This window comes from Daphnia pulex, chromosome 7 (genome assembly GCF_021134715.1).
Source record: "Daphnia pulex isolate KAP4 chromosome 7, ASM2113471v1".
Taxonomy (NCBI): Eukaryota; Metazoa; Arthropoda; class Branchiopoda; order Diplostraca; family Daphniidae; genus Daphnia; species Daphnia pulex.
The window spans coordinates 502,228-517,441 of record NC_060023.1 but is presented as its reverse complement, the minus strand read 5'-3'; the positions used below and the strand labels follow the sequence as shown (position 1 = coordinate 517,441).

At 41.7% G+C, this 15,214-nt stretch overlaps 5 protein-coding genes and 1 long non-coding RNA gene across 6 annotated transcripts; 5 read left to right on the top strand and 1 right to left on the bottom strand.

Annotated features, from left to right (window-relative positions):
- Positions 1-310: 310 nt before the first annotated feature.
- Positions 311-1,932, top strand: LOC124196878 (chymotrypsin-like elastase family member 2A). The gene is made up of 5 exons (XM_046592121.1): positions 311-451; positions 527-892; positions 955-1,193; positions 1,254-1,667; positions 1,747-1,932. The coding sequence occupies exons 1-5, from the start codon at positions 361-363 to the stop codon at positions 1,828-1,830; spliced, it is 1,194 nt and encodes a 397-aa protein (XP_046448077.1). The 5' UTR covers positions 311-360; the 3' UTR covers positions 1,831-1,932.
- Positions 1,933-4,701: 2,769 nt separating this feature from the next.
- On the top strand, positions 4,702-5,439 carry LOC124196880 (hepatitis A virus cellular receptor 1-like; the record flags this gene model as incomplete). The annotated part of the gene is made up of 1 exon (XM_046592130.1): positions 4,702-5,439. A coding segment is annotated over one exon (588 nt), but the record flags the coding sequence as incomplete, so codon positions are not given.
- Positions 5,440-6,860: 1,421 nt separating this feature from the next.
- On the top strand, positions 6,861-8,067 carry LOC124196873 (serine-aspartate repeat-containing protein I-like). Its single transcript, XM_046592111.1, has 2 exons — positions 6,861-7,022; positions 7,139-8,067. Exons 1-2 carry the CDS (start codon positions 6,861-6,863, stop codon positions 8,048-8,050), a joined length of 1,074 nt encoding a protein of 357 aa, XP_046448067.1. The 3' UTR covers positions 8,051-8,067.
- A 792-nt stretch (positions 8,068-8,859) lies between these two features.
- LOC124196871 (chymotrypsin-like elastase family member 2A) lies at positions 8,860-10,621 on the top strand. Its single transcript, XM_046592109.1, has 5 exons — positions 8,860-8,997; positions 9,072-9,434; positions 9,515-9,762; positions 9,832-10,251; positions 10,311-10,621. Exons 1-5 carry the CDS (start codon positions 8,922-8,924, stop codon positions 10,386-10,388), a joined length of 1,185 nt encoding a protein of 394 aa, XP_046448065.1. The 5' UTR covers positions 8,860-8,921; the 3' UTR covers positions 10,389-10,621.
- Positions 10,622-10,701: 80 nt separating this feature from the next.
- Positions 10,702-11,475, bottom strand: LOC124196874. The gene is made up of 3 exons (XR_006875857.1): positions 11,270-11,475; positions 11,006-11,124; positions 10,702-10,941 (listed from the first exon to the last, which is right to left on the bottom strand). It is a non-coding gene; the product is annotated as an uncharacterized LOC124196874 (long non-coding RNA).
- Positions 11,476-12,298: 823 nt separating this feature from the next.
- Positions 12,299-14,592, top strand: LOC124196869 (chymotrypsin-like elastase family member 2A). The gene is made up of 7 exons (XM_046592107.1): positions 12,299-12,519; positions 12,587-12,803; positions 12,909-13,087; positions 13,178-13,270; positions 13,353-13,486; positions 13,571-14,146; positions 14,206-14,592. The coding sequence occupies exons 1-7, from the start codon at positions 12,336-12,338 to the stop codon at positions 14,281-14,283; spliced, it is 1,461 nt and encodes a 486-aa protein (XP_046448063.1). The 5' UTR covers positions 12,299-12,335; the 3' UTR covers positions 14,284-14,592.
- Positions 14,593-15,214: the final 622 nt, after the last annotated feature.

Here is a 15,214-nt window from a genome sequence, read left to right as displayed (position 1 = left end):
CTGCCACTGGGCCTGCGCCGGCCTGCCACTCAAGGGGAACTACTGTAAAAAAAATTTCCACACGTTATTGGGCTAATACGCTTAGCGGAACATCCACGAAAGAAATTATGACTGAACTTGAAAATTTATTCAAAACTTTTATTGTCTGCGCATTCTATGCTCATTAAATCCCATAAGCTTATGATTATGAGCAGTTGATAAGAGCTCGTAATAAACGGAGGGAATGCTGAATTAGCGTAGCAGCGAGCGAACGTCTAAAGGGCCAACTGAAATGGCCTCGAACTTCAGAAGATATCGGTCAAGCAACAGCCAAGTCCTTCACCCTAAATTAATCGGGATAGAATTAAAGAAATAACCAATATGGTCGCCCACAGAAACTCCGCTGCAAAGTTGTCGAGTGTTGTGTCTTCCGTCTTTGTGGTTTTCCTCTTGGCCCATCCAACACAACAAGGTAATTAATAAAATTAAAATTAAGGTAATTAACTTAATTGATAACTCTTTCATTTTTTCCACGAATGTAATGCAGCGCCAACATTTGAATGCGGTCGATCAACATTCACGTCGAGGATCGTCGGAGGGAGTCAGACGATGGCCAACGAGTTCCCGTGGATGGCCCATTTGCTTATTCGTGACATTGATGGGCAATTGTTTCATTGCGGCGGGACTCTTATCAGCGACACTCACGTCCTGACAACAACTCGTTGCGTCGTTCACAACCAGACTAATAAAATTTATGATCTTTTGAAAATTACCTTGGGTACTAACGTCATCAAATTTGGTGAGAGTTCCGGCCAAGTTTTCGACTGGAAGAAAATTGTGATTCCGGCCGGAATTGAATCAATGGAGCCCGACATTGCCATCGTCACTCTCTCGAAACCAGTCACTTTTACAGGTACCTATCACAAAATCGATTTTAATTATTTCCAGGGGTATTTATTCATGCCTAATTATTAGATTACGTCCAACCGGCTTGTCTTCCGTTTGCGGATGACACCAATCACGTCAATGATTCCGTCGTCCTCACCGGATGGGGTGAGTACTCACGCGAGTACAACTCATCCGGATCCGTTTTGCGTAAAATCCAGACGACAGTTTTATCTGGCGGTCAGTGCCAACAAACGGCAAGAAAAGTCCCGGCGTTATCGGCTAATGACGTCATCTGTACTGAACAAGGATCCGGCCAGAACTGCAACGTAATAATAATTATTAATCTTTTTTTTAATGGGACTTCATAAACATTACAGAATTTTAAGGGCGATGATGGCGGACCGATGAATTATTACAACGCGGAATTGAAGAGGTGGTTCGTCCTCGGAGTAGCCGGAAGAGGTGACTCCGGTGACTGTAACAGTACCAACAAACCCATCAACGTGTTCACTCGAGTGGGAAGTCGACTCGATTTCATTCGTGATTATTCGGGTGTTGTTTCACCAATTACAAATTCCAACACAACGACGACGCCAGAAGAATTCACGACCATTTCCTATGAGATAACAACAGAAGATGGAAATATTAATGAGACGACGATGGAGACAAGTACTGAGACAACAACTAATCAACCGGTAGCCTTCACCTGCACGGGAAAAACGGATGGCAACTACCCGAATCCGGCCTCCAGTTGCTCTGCAAATTTCTATAAATGTGCGCACGGAAACGCTTACCTCTTCGTAAGTTGATTCAATTAATCTCAACTGCCGAGCTATTGGAGAGAATCATAAACAAATATCATTATATTTATACATACAGCCGTGTCATTCCGGTTTGGTTTACCGTGCAGAAATTGGCGTATGCGATTACCCTTTCAATGTCGCCGGATGCAGAAACCGTTGATTTCGTGACGCGGTAATGTGTTGAAAATGTCACGTTGCTTATTATATTACCGTTGCTCTGTAACGTGAAATGTACATATAGTATACCTTGCATACAAGATAATAGAACTACCATTAGCTATACATATTAGTCGAGCGCTTTTTGGGCAGGATTTGAAAAAGATAATTGCTTTAAAAACGAGTGGGTGTTGAGGCCAATGATATCTTCATTAGAATAAACAAGAACTGGGCTCGTGCTGAAAGCACGTCATATTATTATATGAAGTCGCACATAAGATTCGGTCGTGAGTCAACCGCGCGTGAAGCAATAACCATCAAATCTCACAAAGATAACAGCATAATACAATCTAGACTAATTAACACCATTGGCATCAGGCCCTGACCGGTTTCGACACCTAAAAGCACTTGAAAAACATTGAAGCAGAGAGAGCCAAGCCATCACACCATTTGGAGCTTATTAAAAAGCAACAACGCCCAGCACTTGCAATTATGTCTGGAAAGATCTTGAATAGATTCTTTGTTATCTTCGCTGTCGTTTTGATGACCGCTGCTGGGGTCAATTCGATTTCAGACTACCAGCCCATCATCATCAAGCAATTTGAAATAGTGTGACTTTATTATTAATCTGTGATCTTTCCAAATTGCGATGGCCTCGCCGGAATAATGATTCCTAAATTGAGTTGATGTTTAGACTAATTGTATTTTTTTTTCAGCAATCAATTAAGCTAGCTCTTCACTCCAGTAAAAAGTCGAATAATTGCCTAATTGGAATAGCCTTAAACACATAGTAGCTAGCCTACTGGCGTATAATTTATAAAACTAAAAACGAAATGAAACAAAGAAAATGACGGCAATTTTAATACTATCACGTATTCCCTTATAGCTTATAGCTATATCTATCTGTATATAAGTTTTGTTTAAGCGATTCATTGACTAAGTGCCGAATAAACATAGACAATATCTATCATATTAATCTTGTGTTACTTTTTCAAAGGTAGGTTTTCTTTACTGTAATACCGAGCTGTAAGCCGATGTTGAAAAATGTTTTCGGGATGACGTATCTTCGACACAGTAGCCAAACAACTAGATATACAGTGATATACAGTAGTTGTGTATACAGAAACAGAAGTAGACGCTATTTATTTAGGATGTTGAAATCGGAACGAAAGGTCGATGTATAGGTACAGACACATCATATCATTTGATCTTTGTCGGATTAGGCTATTACATACTATCCTGTAGTCTAACAGCTGCACCGGTTTGAATTAGTTGATGAAAGTCACTTTGACAAGTTGATGCGGCTATATGTATCAGCCTATACTAAGCGTAGTTTAACTAAACCTTAGGCTAATAACGTGACTTGATATTCTGAATTCGATTAGGAAACGTGTTTGAGCATATTGTGATTATTTTGCGTATAAGTATGGCGTCGTCGAAAGCCAAATAAGGAAAATATAAAAATTAAAACTTAGTTTTCATTTCTAATATAATTTAGTTTGAGCCAAACAGCACGAATGATCAAACATAAGACAAAATTTCAGCTTTGAGTATCTTAGCAAAACACGTTAACATTTCATTGTTAATTTATAGAATTTGATTATTAGTTTATTGGCTTACTAAGCTTTCACTTGCTTTATCTCTTTCGGCATTTGCCATTTGGCTTTAGCCGACATAACTTACTCATACTGTCATATAAAATAATTTTTTGAGGAGCAGGTAAAATGTACATTATCTGTTGTGTGAATAGATATAGCCAAGCAAATGAACGTCATCATGCTAAATGTCATGCCGGATGTTAAAAACGAAAAAAAAAAAAAAAAAACTTGCAGTAACTATTTCGATAAGGTTTGGCCCTTGAGCCCAACCTCGAGTATATAGGCGACCTCGAGTTAAGATTGCACGAGATCACACTATCTCAGTAACTCTCTTTATAAAATGCTGCGACGCTTTCAAGTAGAGTCAGACGCTGTCTATTAGTTGCTGCTGGACGATTTCCCCCCAGAGTTGATCATTCGCTCGTCGCCATGTCTGTCAAATTTTCACTCGGAACTGCTATCGTAACGGCCAGCATCTTCCTGATGGCGACCACCTTGAGTCACTGTTTAACGATTCCCTTGGCAAAGTCTGACATTAACGTTTATAACTTACAGTCGCAATATTCCAACGTCAAGTTGCTGGATCCCAAGGTATGACTGTTATAACTTATGTCAAACTATTTCTTAGAGAATTAATAATGTAGTTTTCGTATGCTGTCTAATAAGGAGCGTCCTATCAGTTAAAACCGAAAGCGAAATGTGATGCATTAATTATCGCGTTTGTCTTGCAGGATATTCAACAGAGAATAGACGATACTTCAACTAATCCGGAAACAACTCCTACGACGAATCCAACAACAACCACTACTACACCAACAACCACTACTACACCAACAACTACTACTACTCCAACAACCACTACTACTCCAACAACCACCACTACACCAACAACCACTACTACACCAACAACCACAACTACTCCAACAACCACTACTACTCCAACAACCACTACTACTCCAACAACCACTACTACACCAACAACCACTACTACACCAACAACCACTACTACTCCAACAACCACTACTACTCCAACAACCACCACTACACCAACAACCACTACTACTCCAACAACCACTACTACTCCAACAACCACCACTACACCAACAACCACTACTACTCCAACAACCACTACTACACCAACAACCACAACTACTCCAACAACCACTACTACACCAACAACTACTACTACTCCAACAACCACTACTACTCCAACAACCACTACTACACCAACAACCACAACTACTCCAACAACCACTACTACACCAACAACTACTACTACTCCAACAACCACTACTACACCAACAACCACTACTACACCAACAACCACAACGACTCCAACAACCACTACTACACCAACAACCACTACTACACCAACAACCACAACTACTCCAACAACCACTACTACACCAACAACCACTACTACTCCAACAACCACTACTACACCAACAACTACTACTACTCCAACAACCACTACTACACCAACAACCTCAACTACTCCAACAACCACTACTACACCAACAACCACAACTAAATCAACAACCACGACTTCACCAACAACCACAACTACAACCACAACTATTCCAACATCCACAGCTAATCCAACATCCACAACTACACCAACAACCACAACATTTCCAACGACGACCACAACTACAACAACTTCCACAACTAAACCAACCACGACAACAACAACTTCCACAACGAAACCAACAACGAGTCCGACAGCAACTTCAACCACGATCAAAACAACAACCCCTGCTACTACATCTACGACACCGTCGTCAAGCAGCCAAACCTTTTCCTTTCTCTCCTTGTCGCTTGTTTCAGTCAGTTTCCTGGTCAGCTTAACGATTGGACAGCATTAATTCACATACCATTAACCGAATCATTGAGTTTATGAACAACGTGTGTACTACAAATACCTTACAAAATTTTAGTTTCGGTGTCAAATTTCCTATTTTAATTTGGGTGTATAACATATTGTACTCATGATCGAGCAATAAATAAAACATTATGAAAAATAATTTCTCTTATTCCATACACAGACGAGTTTTCAAAGATTATGGTTTCAGTTTGATTTATCCTTCAATCTGTTCAATTAATAACGTCCATTTGGGCATTTGGCTATCTTTTTTCTACAGGCTATCATCTGAGTCCATAAACGTCGATAAAGTTTCAATTTAATTTGTAATTTAATTTTCCACAATGCCAGCGTTAGCGGAGCGGATACGTTCACAGATGGTTCACTTTTTAAAATATAAGCTCAATCTGATATCGCAAACGTAATAATGGCAGTTCCAGTTCCCATTTGCTTCTGAACTGCCCCAGAAAAAATCAAGGAAGATTAAGAAAAGGCGCAACAGAACCCATCCTTTAAATTCATTTTAGAATGATTAAGTTGACATTCTCGTGGGTTCTGTGATGCCAGACAGCAGCTGCATAGTGCTTTATTCGGTGATTTCAATTCAAAGATGAACTGAAATGTTGCCGAAATGTTTTGTGAAAACAAAAAAAATTGAGGCTAAAATGGCGACTAGGCAGCTAGATTATTTGTTGTACTGACCAGTCTGATAAGAAAAATCGGTACAGCCTATCACAAGATACTGAAAGAAATATGGTATCCTTGTATCTTAAAAAAAGCATTGACTCAACAGACACCGAACGGGTCATTCTTACTACTTTCATTCGTTCCGATAAGCAACAGGAATAGGTCCGTTCTCCCGCGAGGCGACAGAATAATGGACCAAAATGTTACTATTTAGAAAACGTTTGTAGCTTTCATTTTTAAAAATTGAAAAATATCAAATGGCCTCAAATAATGAAATGATGTTCTCTATACTGTTGAAGATTGTGGATTCACTACGGTTTATTCTCCAGCATCAGCGCCATTTGATATTTCTCAGGCAATGAGGGTTGCTATTGTAGCCTATATTAGGGACCGAAGGGTAAAATACGCTTAATTATTTCAACCCGAATGCAGCTAATTACAATGCCAGGTTTGTCCATTCTGAATTTGGGGAGAAGAGTCGTCACCTAAAAGAATTGTCGCGCATGTGTCAACACTTGAATTCCCAGCTATCATTTACGATATTAACCTGAGTGAGCTTATGTAGAGTCATTATTAAAAAGCTAGCTTAATAGATGACTAGCTAGATGTGTTGCATTGACGGTGTAGTTACGATGACGTATTTTTCTAGCGATAACACAAAATGTCTAACTGTTTAATAGCTACATGCAGTTCACGATTTCAACAGTTTTTATAACATGGCAATAAACCTAAATACACGTCAGATTAGTTTTGAAACAGTCATACACCATTTAGATAGTACAAGCTGTATCCTGTATCACTTTTCAATGCTATACATATAAAGGAAATCAACTCGAGCGCTCCGTAGTTGTTACGCGATTGTTTTCTAACTAACCCGCATCCCAAAAAATGTCTTATTCTCATGTCAGTTTGGTGGTTCTCATAGCCATGGCTGTCTTGGCTTTAACAGGGACTTTGGGTTCTTGTTCAATTATTCGTTCGGCCTCTGCTGGTGATTATTACGACATCAACCAGCAGCAGCTCGTCCTTTCACCCGAGATTCGTGCCAAGGTATACCTGATACCTGAATATACTATGATTGATATCTGAATGCAGCATCGTCTGATATTATTGGGTGATTCCTTTGTTATCAATTTTGATTTGAAATTGTAAATTTTATGGAGCAGGTCGTTCAGCCCTTTGCTATGCTACAGAATGAGCTCACAGAGGAAAACCTTGCAAAAGAACTAACAAACGAAGCCTCAACATATGCACCGACGGAAGCCCCGACCGACGCCCCGACCGATGCCCCAACCGATGCCCCAACCGACGCCCCAACCGACGCCCCAACGGAGGTCCTGACCGACGCCCCAACCGACGCCCCGACCGACGCCCCGACCGACGCCCCAACAGAAGTCCCAACCGACGCCCCGACCGACGCCCCAACCGACGCCCCGACCGACGCCCCGACCGACGCCCCAACAGAAGTCCCAACCGACGCCCCGACCGACGCCCCTACCGACGCCCCAACCGACGCCCCGACCGACGCCCCGACCGACGCCCCAACAGAAGTCCCAACCGACGCCCCCACCGACGCCCCGACTGATGCACCAACCGATGCACCAACCGACGCCCCGACTGATGCACCAACCGACGCCCCGACTGATGCACCAACCGATGCACCAACCGACGCCCCAACCGACGCCCCAACCGACGCCCCAACAGATGAACCAACTGACACTACAACGGATGCCCTGACGGATACTACGACGGATCCCACGACGGACGCCCATACAACAACAACTGCGGCAACAGTAGCCACAACCACAAAACCAGCCACAACAACAACAACTGCAACAACAGTATCCACAACCGGAACACCAGCTGTAACAGCAGCTTCAACAACAAACGTTCCAACCACAACAACAACTTCAGTAACAACGGCGCCATCCAGCAGCAGCACAGTCACTATTAGCTCTACTTCCGCTAGGACAACAACATCCGCACCATCTTCCGGCAGCAGTCAAACCTTTTCCTTTCTGTCCCTGTCGCTCGTTTCAATCAGTTTCCTGCTGAGTTGTTTAATACAGAGCAATTAAAACAGCACTCAACTCAAGCAACAATTGAAATCAGCCATCGCACATATGCATATCCACTCGTTTTAATTCCGGCCAAACGACCTAAACAATGTATAGATAATGATATAACTGTCGACGACAAATGATACGCTCACGATTGAATAAATACACCGCATAATAATGGCCAAACTGATTCATTCTTTGTCTCAAATTTTCGTCTGAATCAAATATACCGCGTCAAAAATTGGAAGTTATAAAGTGACGAAGCCAAACTGCCGTGATGAAATGAGCGGCTCGTAAGATAAGCGCAATAATCCCCTTGTAATCTTCGGTGCCATAAAAAGAACTAAGACCGGCGCGCTACTAAACAGCAGAATGTTCATTTGAAAAACATATTGCGCACAACATTCCCCTTTAATAAAAGTCTGATATTCATTTATATCTGCGACATTTGAATTCCCCGCCGAAATAATTATATTGCCCCCTTATAAGCCTTGCAGAAGCCGGAATTTCGGATAGACGGATTGTTAATGATACAAAATAGTGTGAGTCATTTCGAGCTGAAATCTGGGTTTCATCAAAAATTATTTAAAAATCAAGTGTCGTTTCAGAGGAGTTGAATCAAATTCATTTGAGTCGCCGCAGGGAAATTATCTAAGGGATGTGGCAATTTGGAATTCAGACGGCACGGCACTTTCAGAAATACGTCAACTGGATGTTGAAATGGGTGTGAAAAATTAAGTAACAAAAAAAAGCCCCAGATAATACCATTCGTATAGTCGATTAATTAGCACACGACTGCCGTGTATAAAAGCGCCTCGGGCAGAGAGATGGACATCAGTTCAACATCAAACGCTTTGTCAAAATATCAAATTCTCCAAGTCAAAGAAAAATGAGCAACTCTGCGATTTTTTTGGTTTTGCTGTTTCTAGGCATTTTGGCTTTCCTGGCCGAGTCAACCCAACAAGGTAAATTACAGTCAATTGTAATTCAAATTAATTTTCCGAAATTTGATTTGTCTTTTCAATTTTTTAAAATAAAGCGCCAACATTTGAATGCGGCCGGCCGAAATTCACGTCGAGGATTGCGGGAGGAAGTGAGTCCCATCCCGGCCAGTTCCCGTGGATGGCCCACATCCAAATGAAAAGTAATATTGACGGGCTATTATTCACTTGTGGGGGGACCCTCATCAGCGATCGACACGTCCTAACAGCTGCCCACTGCGTCCAAAACGAAAACGATTTAAGGAATAGAATTGTGAACATCACCCTGGGAGCCCACGACATTAACAACGACGACGGCCACCATCAGAAATTCGTCTGGAATCGAATTGTCTTTTATTCGAACTGGAATGTGGAGAGCGACGTCGCCATCGTCACACTTTCCAGACCAGTCAATTTCACAGGTGTGTAACTATATCAAAAATCTAATTTCAATTCAATCCGAAACCAATAAATTTGTTTTTTGCTGGTTTCCCCCTAATAGATTACGTTCAACCGGCTTGTCTGCCATTTGAAGATGATCTGGATCACGTCAACGATTCCGTCGTCCTCACCGGATGGGGACAACACGATTCATCCGGTTCTTTCAGTTCCGTTTTGCGCCAAACGGAAACGACCATCATCTCTTCGTTTGGGACCGACGGCCAGTGCCAACAAGCGGCCGGAATTGGCAACTTCTCCGGCGACAACGTCGTCTGCAGCGACGGATCTCAAGGGCATCGTTTCCACTACGTAATTTCTGATTTCAATTGCTTTTAAAAACTAAATCTAAAATGGACTGTATTGTTGGTATGTGAAAAGGGCGATGATGGAGGGCCGATGAATTTCTACAACGCGGAATGCGGCAGATGGTTCGTCCTCGGAGTAGCCGGAAGGGGAAATTCTTTTGACGACGGAATCAATGGGCCAAATATTTTTACACGGGTCCAGGCTCACCTGGAATTCATTCAAAATCACACGAGAGTTTCCAGTCTAGCCGACTGTTCATCGACGACAAACGGCACTGAACCGACGACGACAACAGGGCCAACAACATCAACAACTCAAAAGATAACAACAACGTCGACTGAGAAGACAACAACTTCAACCACCACGGCATCAACCACCGACCAACCGGTAACATTCAGCTGCGCTGGTAAACCGAACGGCAACTACCCCAATCCAGCCTCCAGCTGCTCTAGCACATTTTACACGTGCTCAAACGGGAACGCTTATCTCTTCGTAAGTTATCCTACATTGAAATCAAAGATAAGTGGATCTAATTCTTGGTTTGTTTGTAGAACTGCGCTTCTAATTTGGTTTATCGGGAGGAAATTGGCGTCTGTGACTGGCCTTCAAACGTGGCCGGATGCTATTAAGAACTGGAAGATTGCGATTTTAAATTCTAATGTAGTAGACTAGTAGTGTACTCGATTGTCTTGGCTACAAGTCAAGATTGTGGACGGGGAGGTTCCAGCAGAGGTCCCTCTTGGTCATAAAATGTTTTAGTTGCACTTTGCTTGCCGTGTTTAAAAGTTCAAATGTTTTCGAATAAGATGGTTTACCCACAGAAAAAGTTGTGAGGTACAAAATAAAACATGCCTGATATGTAGTCGTTCTACAAAAGAGTTATTTTAATCAATCCTGGCTGAGTCAACGGCAAGAGAAACGAGTTTGAGTCAACTGCCTAGCTCCAGAATAATCCTATACCCCGTACTATGTCAAGATTTATAAAAAATAGAGATCAATATAAAACTCACCAAACAGTCAAAGAGGAAGAATAGAGATGAATTTGTCCTACCTTTCTGCCTGGGAAAGATAGCCATCAGTCATCCACAGTCCACACTCCGGCCATTCACAGAATATAAAGTTGATTCCACCAGGATGACCTCGACATTGGTAATTTCTCCAATCAAGGGGGATGTTGTTTTTCTTAATAAAAAATAATAATTTTGTTACGAAAAATATTAACAGAAACAATAACAAATATCATTACCCAGGTGATGACTGAAACTGCTGAGATTTCTGCTGACGACAGGTCAATACCAGCATAATGCAGAACTGACTGATCTTGTCGTTATGACTTGGTTATGATGACTAGCTCTCACCTCCAACCTGCGCAAAGGAAAAGGATACCAGTGTAAATAAATGGCAAATCAAATGCCACGCAAACTAACCACTTCACAAATTTTGAACAGAATTCGAACTCTTCAATTAGAGCTTCCACAATCATTGCTTTCACATCATTAGTTTTATCTACCTATTTAACAGTATGGAGTGAAGGTGTCGTTGAAGAGCCACGACATCAGAGTTCACAACCAAATTTTCGAGATTTTATTTGTTGTGCTATTTTTCGTGCAGCCACGTGTAAGTTCCAATAAAAGGGGCTAATCATTCTTTCTCCTTGTCATGGTTTAAGAGTCTAAGATTCCTATACCATTCTCCTTGAATCTTAAAACTTTGTCCTTTGTCTCTCCATGGTCTCTCTTTCTAAACTATCAAACAAAGAAACAAGAGAAAGCAGACGACACATCGTCTTCTAATTTGCATGATTGATATCGATGGAAATGATAAAAATCGATCCTAAAGGACTTGGAAATCAATATTGTATTTTTAAAAATGATTCATTTAGCGCATTCAAAAAAATATATGTTTTCATGATTCTCCACTTAACCATTTCTTCAACTCCGTGGAAGGAACGACAATTAATTTACGACAATTAAAGGCCAAACATCCCCAAATTCCCCCAAGGTTAACCTTATTTGCAAATATTTTTAAATACTTTCAAACACGGGAAATAAAACCAGTAGGGAGAAAAAAAAACAAATAACCTGGCAATGTTATCATCTTCATATCTTATCGTACATAATGCCCTTCGCGCGGTGCTGTAAAACGAATTGAATCGTGTTATTATTACGAGAGTTGAAAGAGGCCATTTTTCTTTTGTGATTAGAGTTTCAAAGGTAATCACCAGCCAAAAATTTAAAAAGAATGTGAGGCCCCAATAAGGAAAATAACGAGCGCAGTAAACAACAAGTTGGGATTTTGGCGCTGCTAGCCAATAAAGATGAAACGAACGTGCTGATCAACAGAATAACGTTTCAATTTCACAATATTGCACGATCAATAGAAGCGGCATTTTCAAAAGGTAATAGTAAACAATTTAGAGGAATATAATTACCTCGTGAACCTTGCGATTAAATATCCCCTAGACTATATTGGCTTATTGCGTATGTGAATAATCCAGTCGAGTCGAAGGGCTATATAAGAAACGTTGAATTTGAGAGTCAGCGCGTCATTCGCTCCTGTTTTCATAGCTGAATAACATGTCTGTCAAAAGCATTAGATCTAACTTTGTCCTAATGGTCATCAGCATCTGTCTGGGTGTGGCCACTTTGGGTTTCTGTTCGGTTATTCCGTTGGCGTCTTCAGTTACTAACGTCGTCGTTCATCCGCTCTCCGTCAAGGGTCTGTCGTCAACAACTTTAAACGATCCAGCTGTTTCAAATGGTAAGTTACAATCATTCGTACTATATGCACATGAATGTTTTGTTTCATTTAATTATATTCCATAAAGTGGAGAAATCTTCGTTTGCCGATTGCGGAGTGTCCGATGATGTCAACCGGATGGCCGACGGAAAGATCGCCGGTGGAGTAGAAACGGCCCCCAACGAATTTCCGTGGCAAGCCTACCTTCACGTAGAAATGGAAAGTGGTGCCACTTACAACGGCGGAGGAAGTTTGGTATCTGAACGATGGATTCTCACTTCAGCGAACCTTGCGACAAACAGAAAGTGAATCTTTCCATTTCTATATTAATCGCGCATGTTGTAATTTAATCGAACTAATTCATTGAATAAATTTCTTTGGTCTGCTTCGATCCGGCCGCATTTAAACAGCGGAAAAACAAAGTCGATCCTCGTCTACCTGGGATTGCACAATCGCTCGAGTTTACTCACCGAGGCGAATGCCAAAATGTACGAGGGAAAAGGCCTATTGGTTCACAGTGGATGGGGTCCATACACGTTCGATAACGACATTGCTCTCGTCTATCTCGCTACACCAGTGACCTTCACCCGTATAATACCAATTTTACTGATTAAATATTTGTTGCGCGATTTGTTCAAATTGAATTTAAAAACACGCAACAATTTCTATTATCGAACAGAATACATCCGCCCAGTTTGTTTGGCCGCTCCCAACGGGCCGAGTTACGCTGGCGAGTATGCCACCGTTGCCGGATGGGGTCCCACTTTTGACGGTATGTAGAACAGGGTTCTACTTTTTATCAAAAACATAAACGTGTGCAATAATTAACAGGAATTGCATCTTTTTACTTCAAGGTGCTAGCGGTAGTGTGGTACTCCGCAAAGTGACGGTTCCGGTCATCTCCAATGACGGATGCGATTGGTACTACAACTTTATCACAGGAAATATGGTGTGCACTAGTAGAGCCAATGGTAGCGGACCGTGCCAAGTAAGCCATTTGATTATTAATAGATTCGCAACACCAAAATCAATGTGAAATCATTTCACTGCCTGGTTACCTACATCCAAACAGGGTGACTACAGTGGCTTCGGTGACTTCGGTGACTTCGGTGGGCCGCTGAATTTCAGACAGCCGAATGGAACTTGGACACAGATCGGGATCGCTTCCTTCCACGGAGGTTGCCAGTCGGGCCGTCCGACCGGCTACACAAGATTGAGCTCCTATTCGGCGTGGGTCCAGCAAATCATCGCACCAGGGTCCGACTTTAGCACCACCCCTTTGATGATTCGGCCGACGACAACAATTAAAATTACACCGACAACAACTCAAACAGCTTCGACGGATGCACCAACCGACGCACCAACCGACGCACCAACCGACGCCCCAACAACAACTCAAACTATTACCCAGTCAACTTCAACAAAAAGCCCAACAACGACGTCCACCGAGACGACTGTAACGACGACTCAGAAGACAACAACACCAACCACCGAGGCAACAACAACCCCAACCACTACGACATCCATTACCAACCCATCACCGACAACTTTCAGCTGTGCTGGTAAAGCCAACGGCAACTACCCCAATCCGGAATCCAGCTGCTCCAATACATTTTACACCTGCTCAAACGGCAACGCTTACCTTTTCGTAAGTTTTCTGACATTGAAATCAAAGATAAATCAATCTAATTCTTGGTTTGTTTGTAGAACTGCGCTTCTGATTTGGTTTATCGGGAGGAAATTGGCGTCTGTGACTGGCCTTCAAACGTGGCCGGATGCTATTAAGAACTGGAAGATTGTGATTTTAAATTCTAATGTAGTAGACTAGTAGTGTACTCGATTGTCTTGGCTACAAGTCAAGATTGTGGACGGGCAGGTGCCAGCAGAGGTCCCTCTTGGTCATAAAATGTTTTAGTTGCACTTTGCTTGACGTGTTTAAAGCTCAAATGTTTTTGAATTTGATTGTTTAAACCCACCACCAGAGTTGTGAGATACAAAACAAGCCTGATATGTAGTCGTAATACAAAAGTGTTATTTTAATAAACCCTGCTGGCTGAGTCAACAAAAGCGGCAAGAATAAACATTTTCAGTTAACTGCCTAGCTCCTAAATAATCCTACTCTGTACTACGTCAAGTTTTAATAATTAAACTCACCATACAGTCAAAAAGGAAGAATAGAGATCAATTTAGTCCTACCTTTCTGCCTGGTTGACTCGTTGACTCCATCAGACGAGATAGGGAAATAAGGGTGTCCTCGTGAATATTCCCACAGTCACACTGACGAGGACATTTGAAGAAATGGGAAGTAGAGATCCGTGCCACTCGATCGACAACGACATCGGTAGTTTCTCCAATCTAGAGCCTGGATGCTGTTTATCTAAATTAAAAATCAAAAATTTGTTACGAAAAATATTAACAGAAACAACAAGGATTATTAAGGAAAAAAGTTGGAAATGAGATAGTGAAGAAACCTTCATTGTTAATAAACAATAGGAATGAAGATTTTTCATGTAGTACAATGCATTTGTGCAAGTCATGCATCAGTAACAATATCTAGCAAGTCACAGGAATAAACGTAACAATCGTCAAATTACCCAGGTGATGACTGCTGCAGAGATTGCTGCCGACAACAAGTCAATAACAGCACAATGCAGAACTGACTTTTCTCGTGGGTATGATGGCTGGCTCTCACTTCGAAAGGAAAAGGTTTGACATT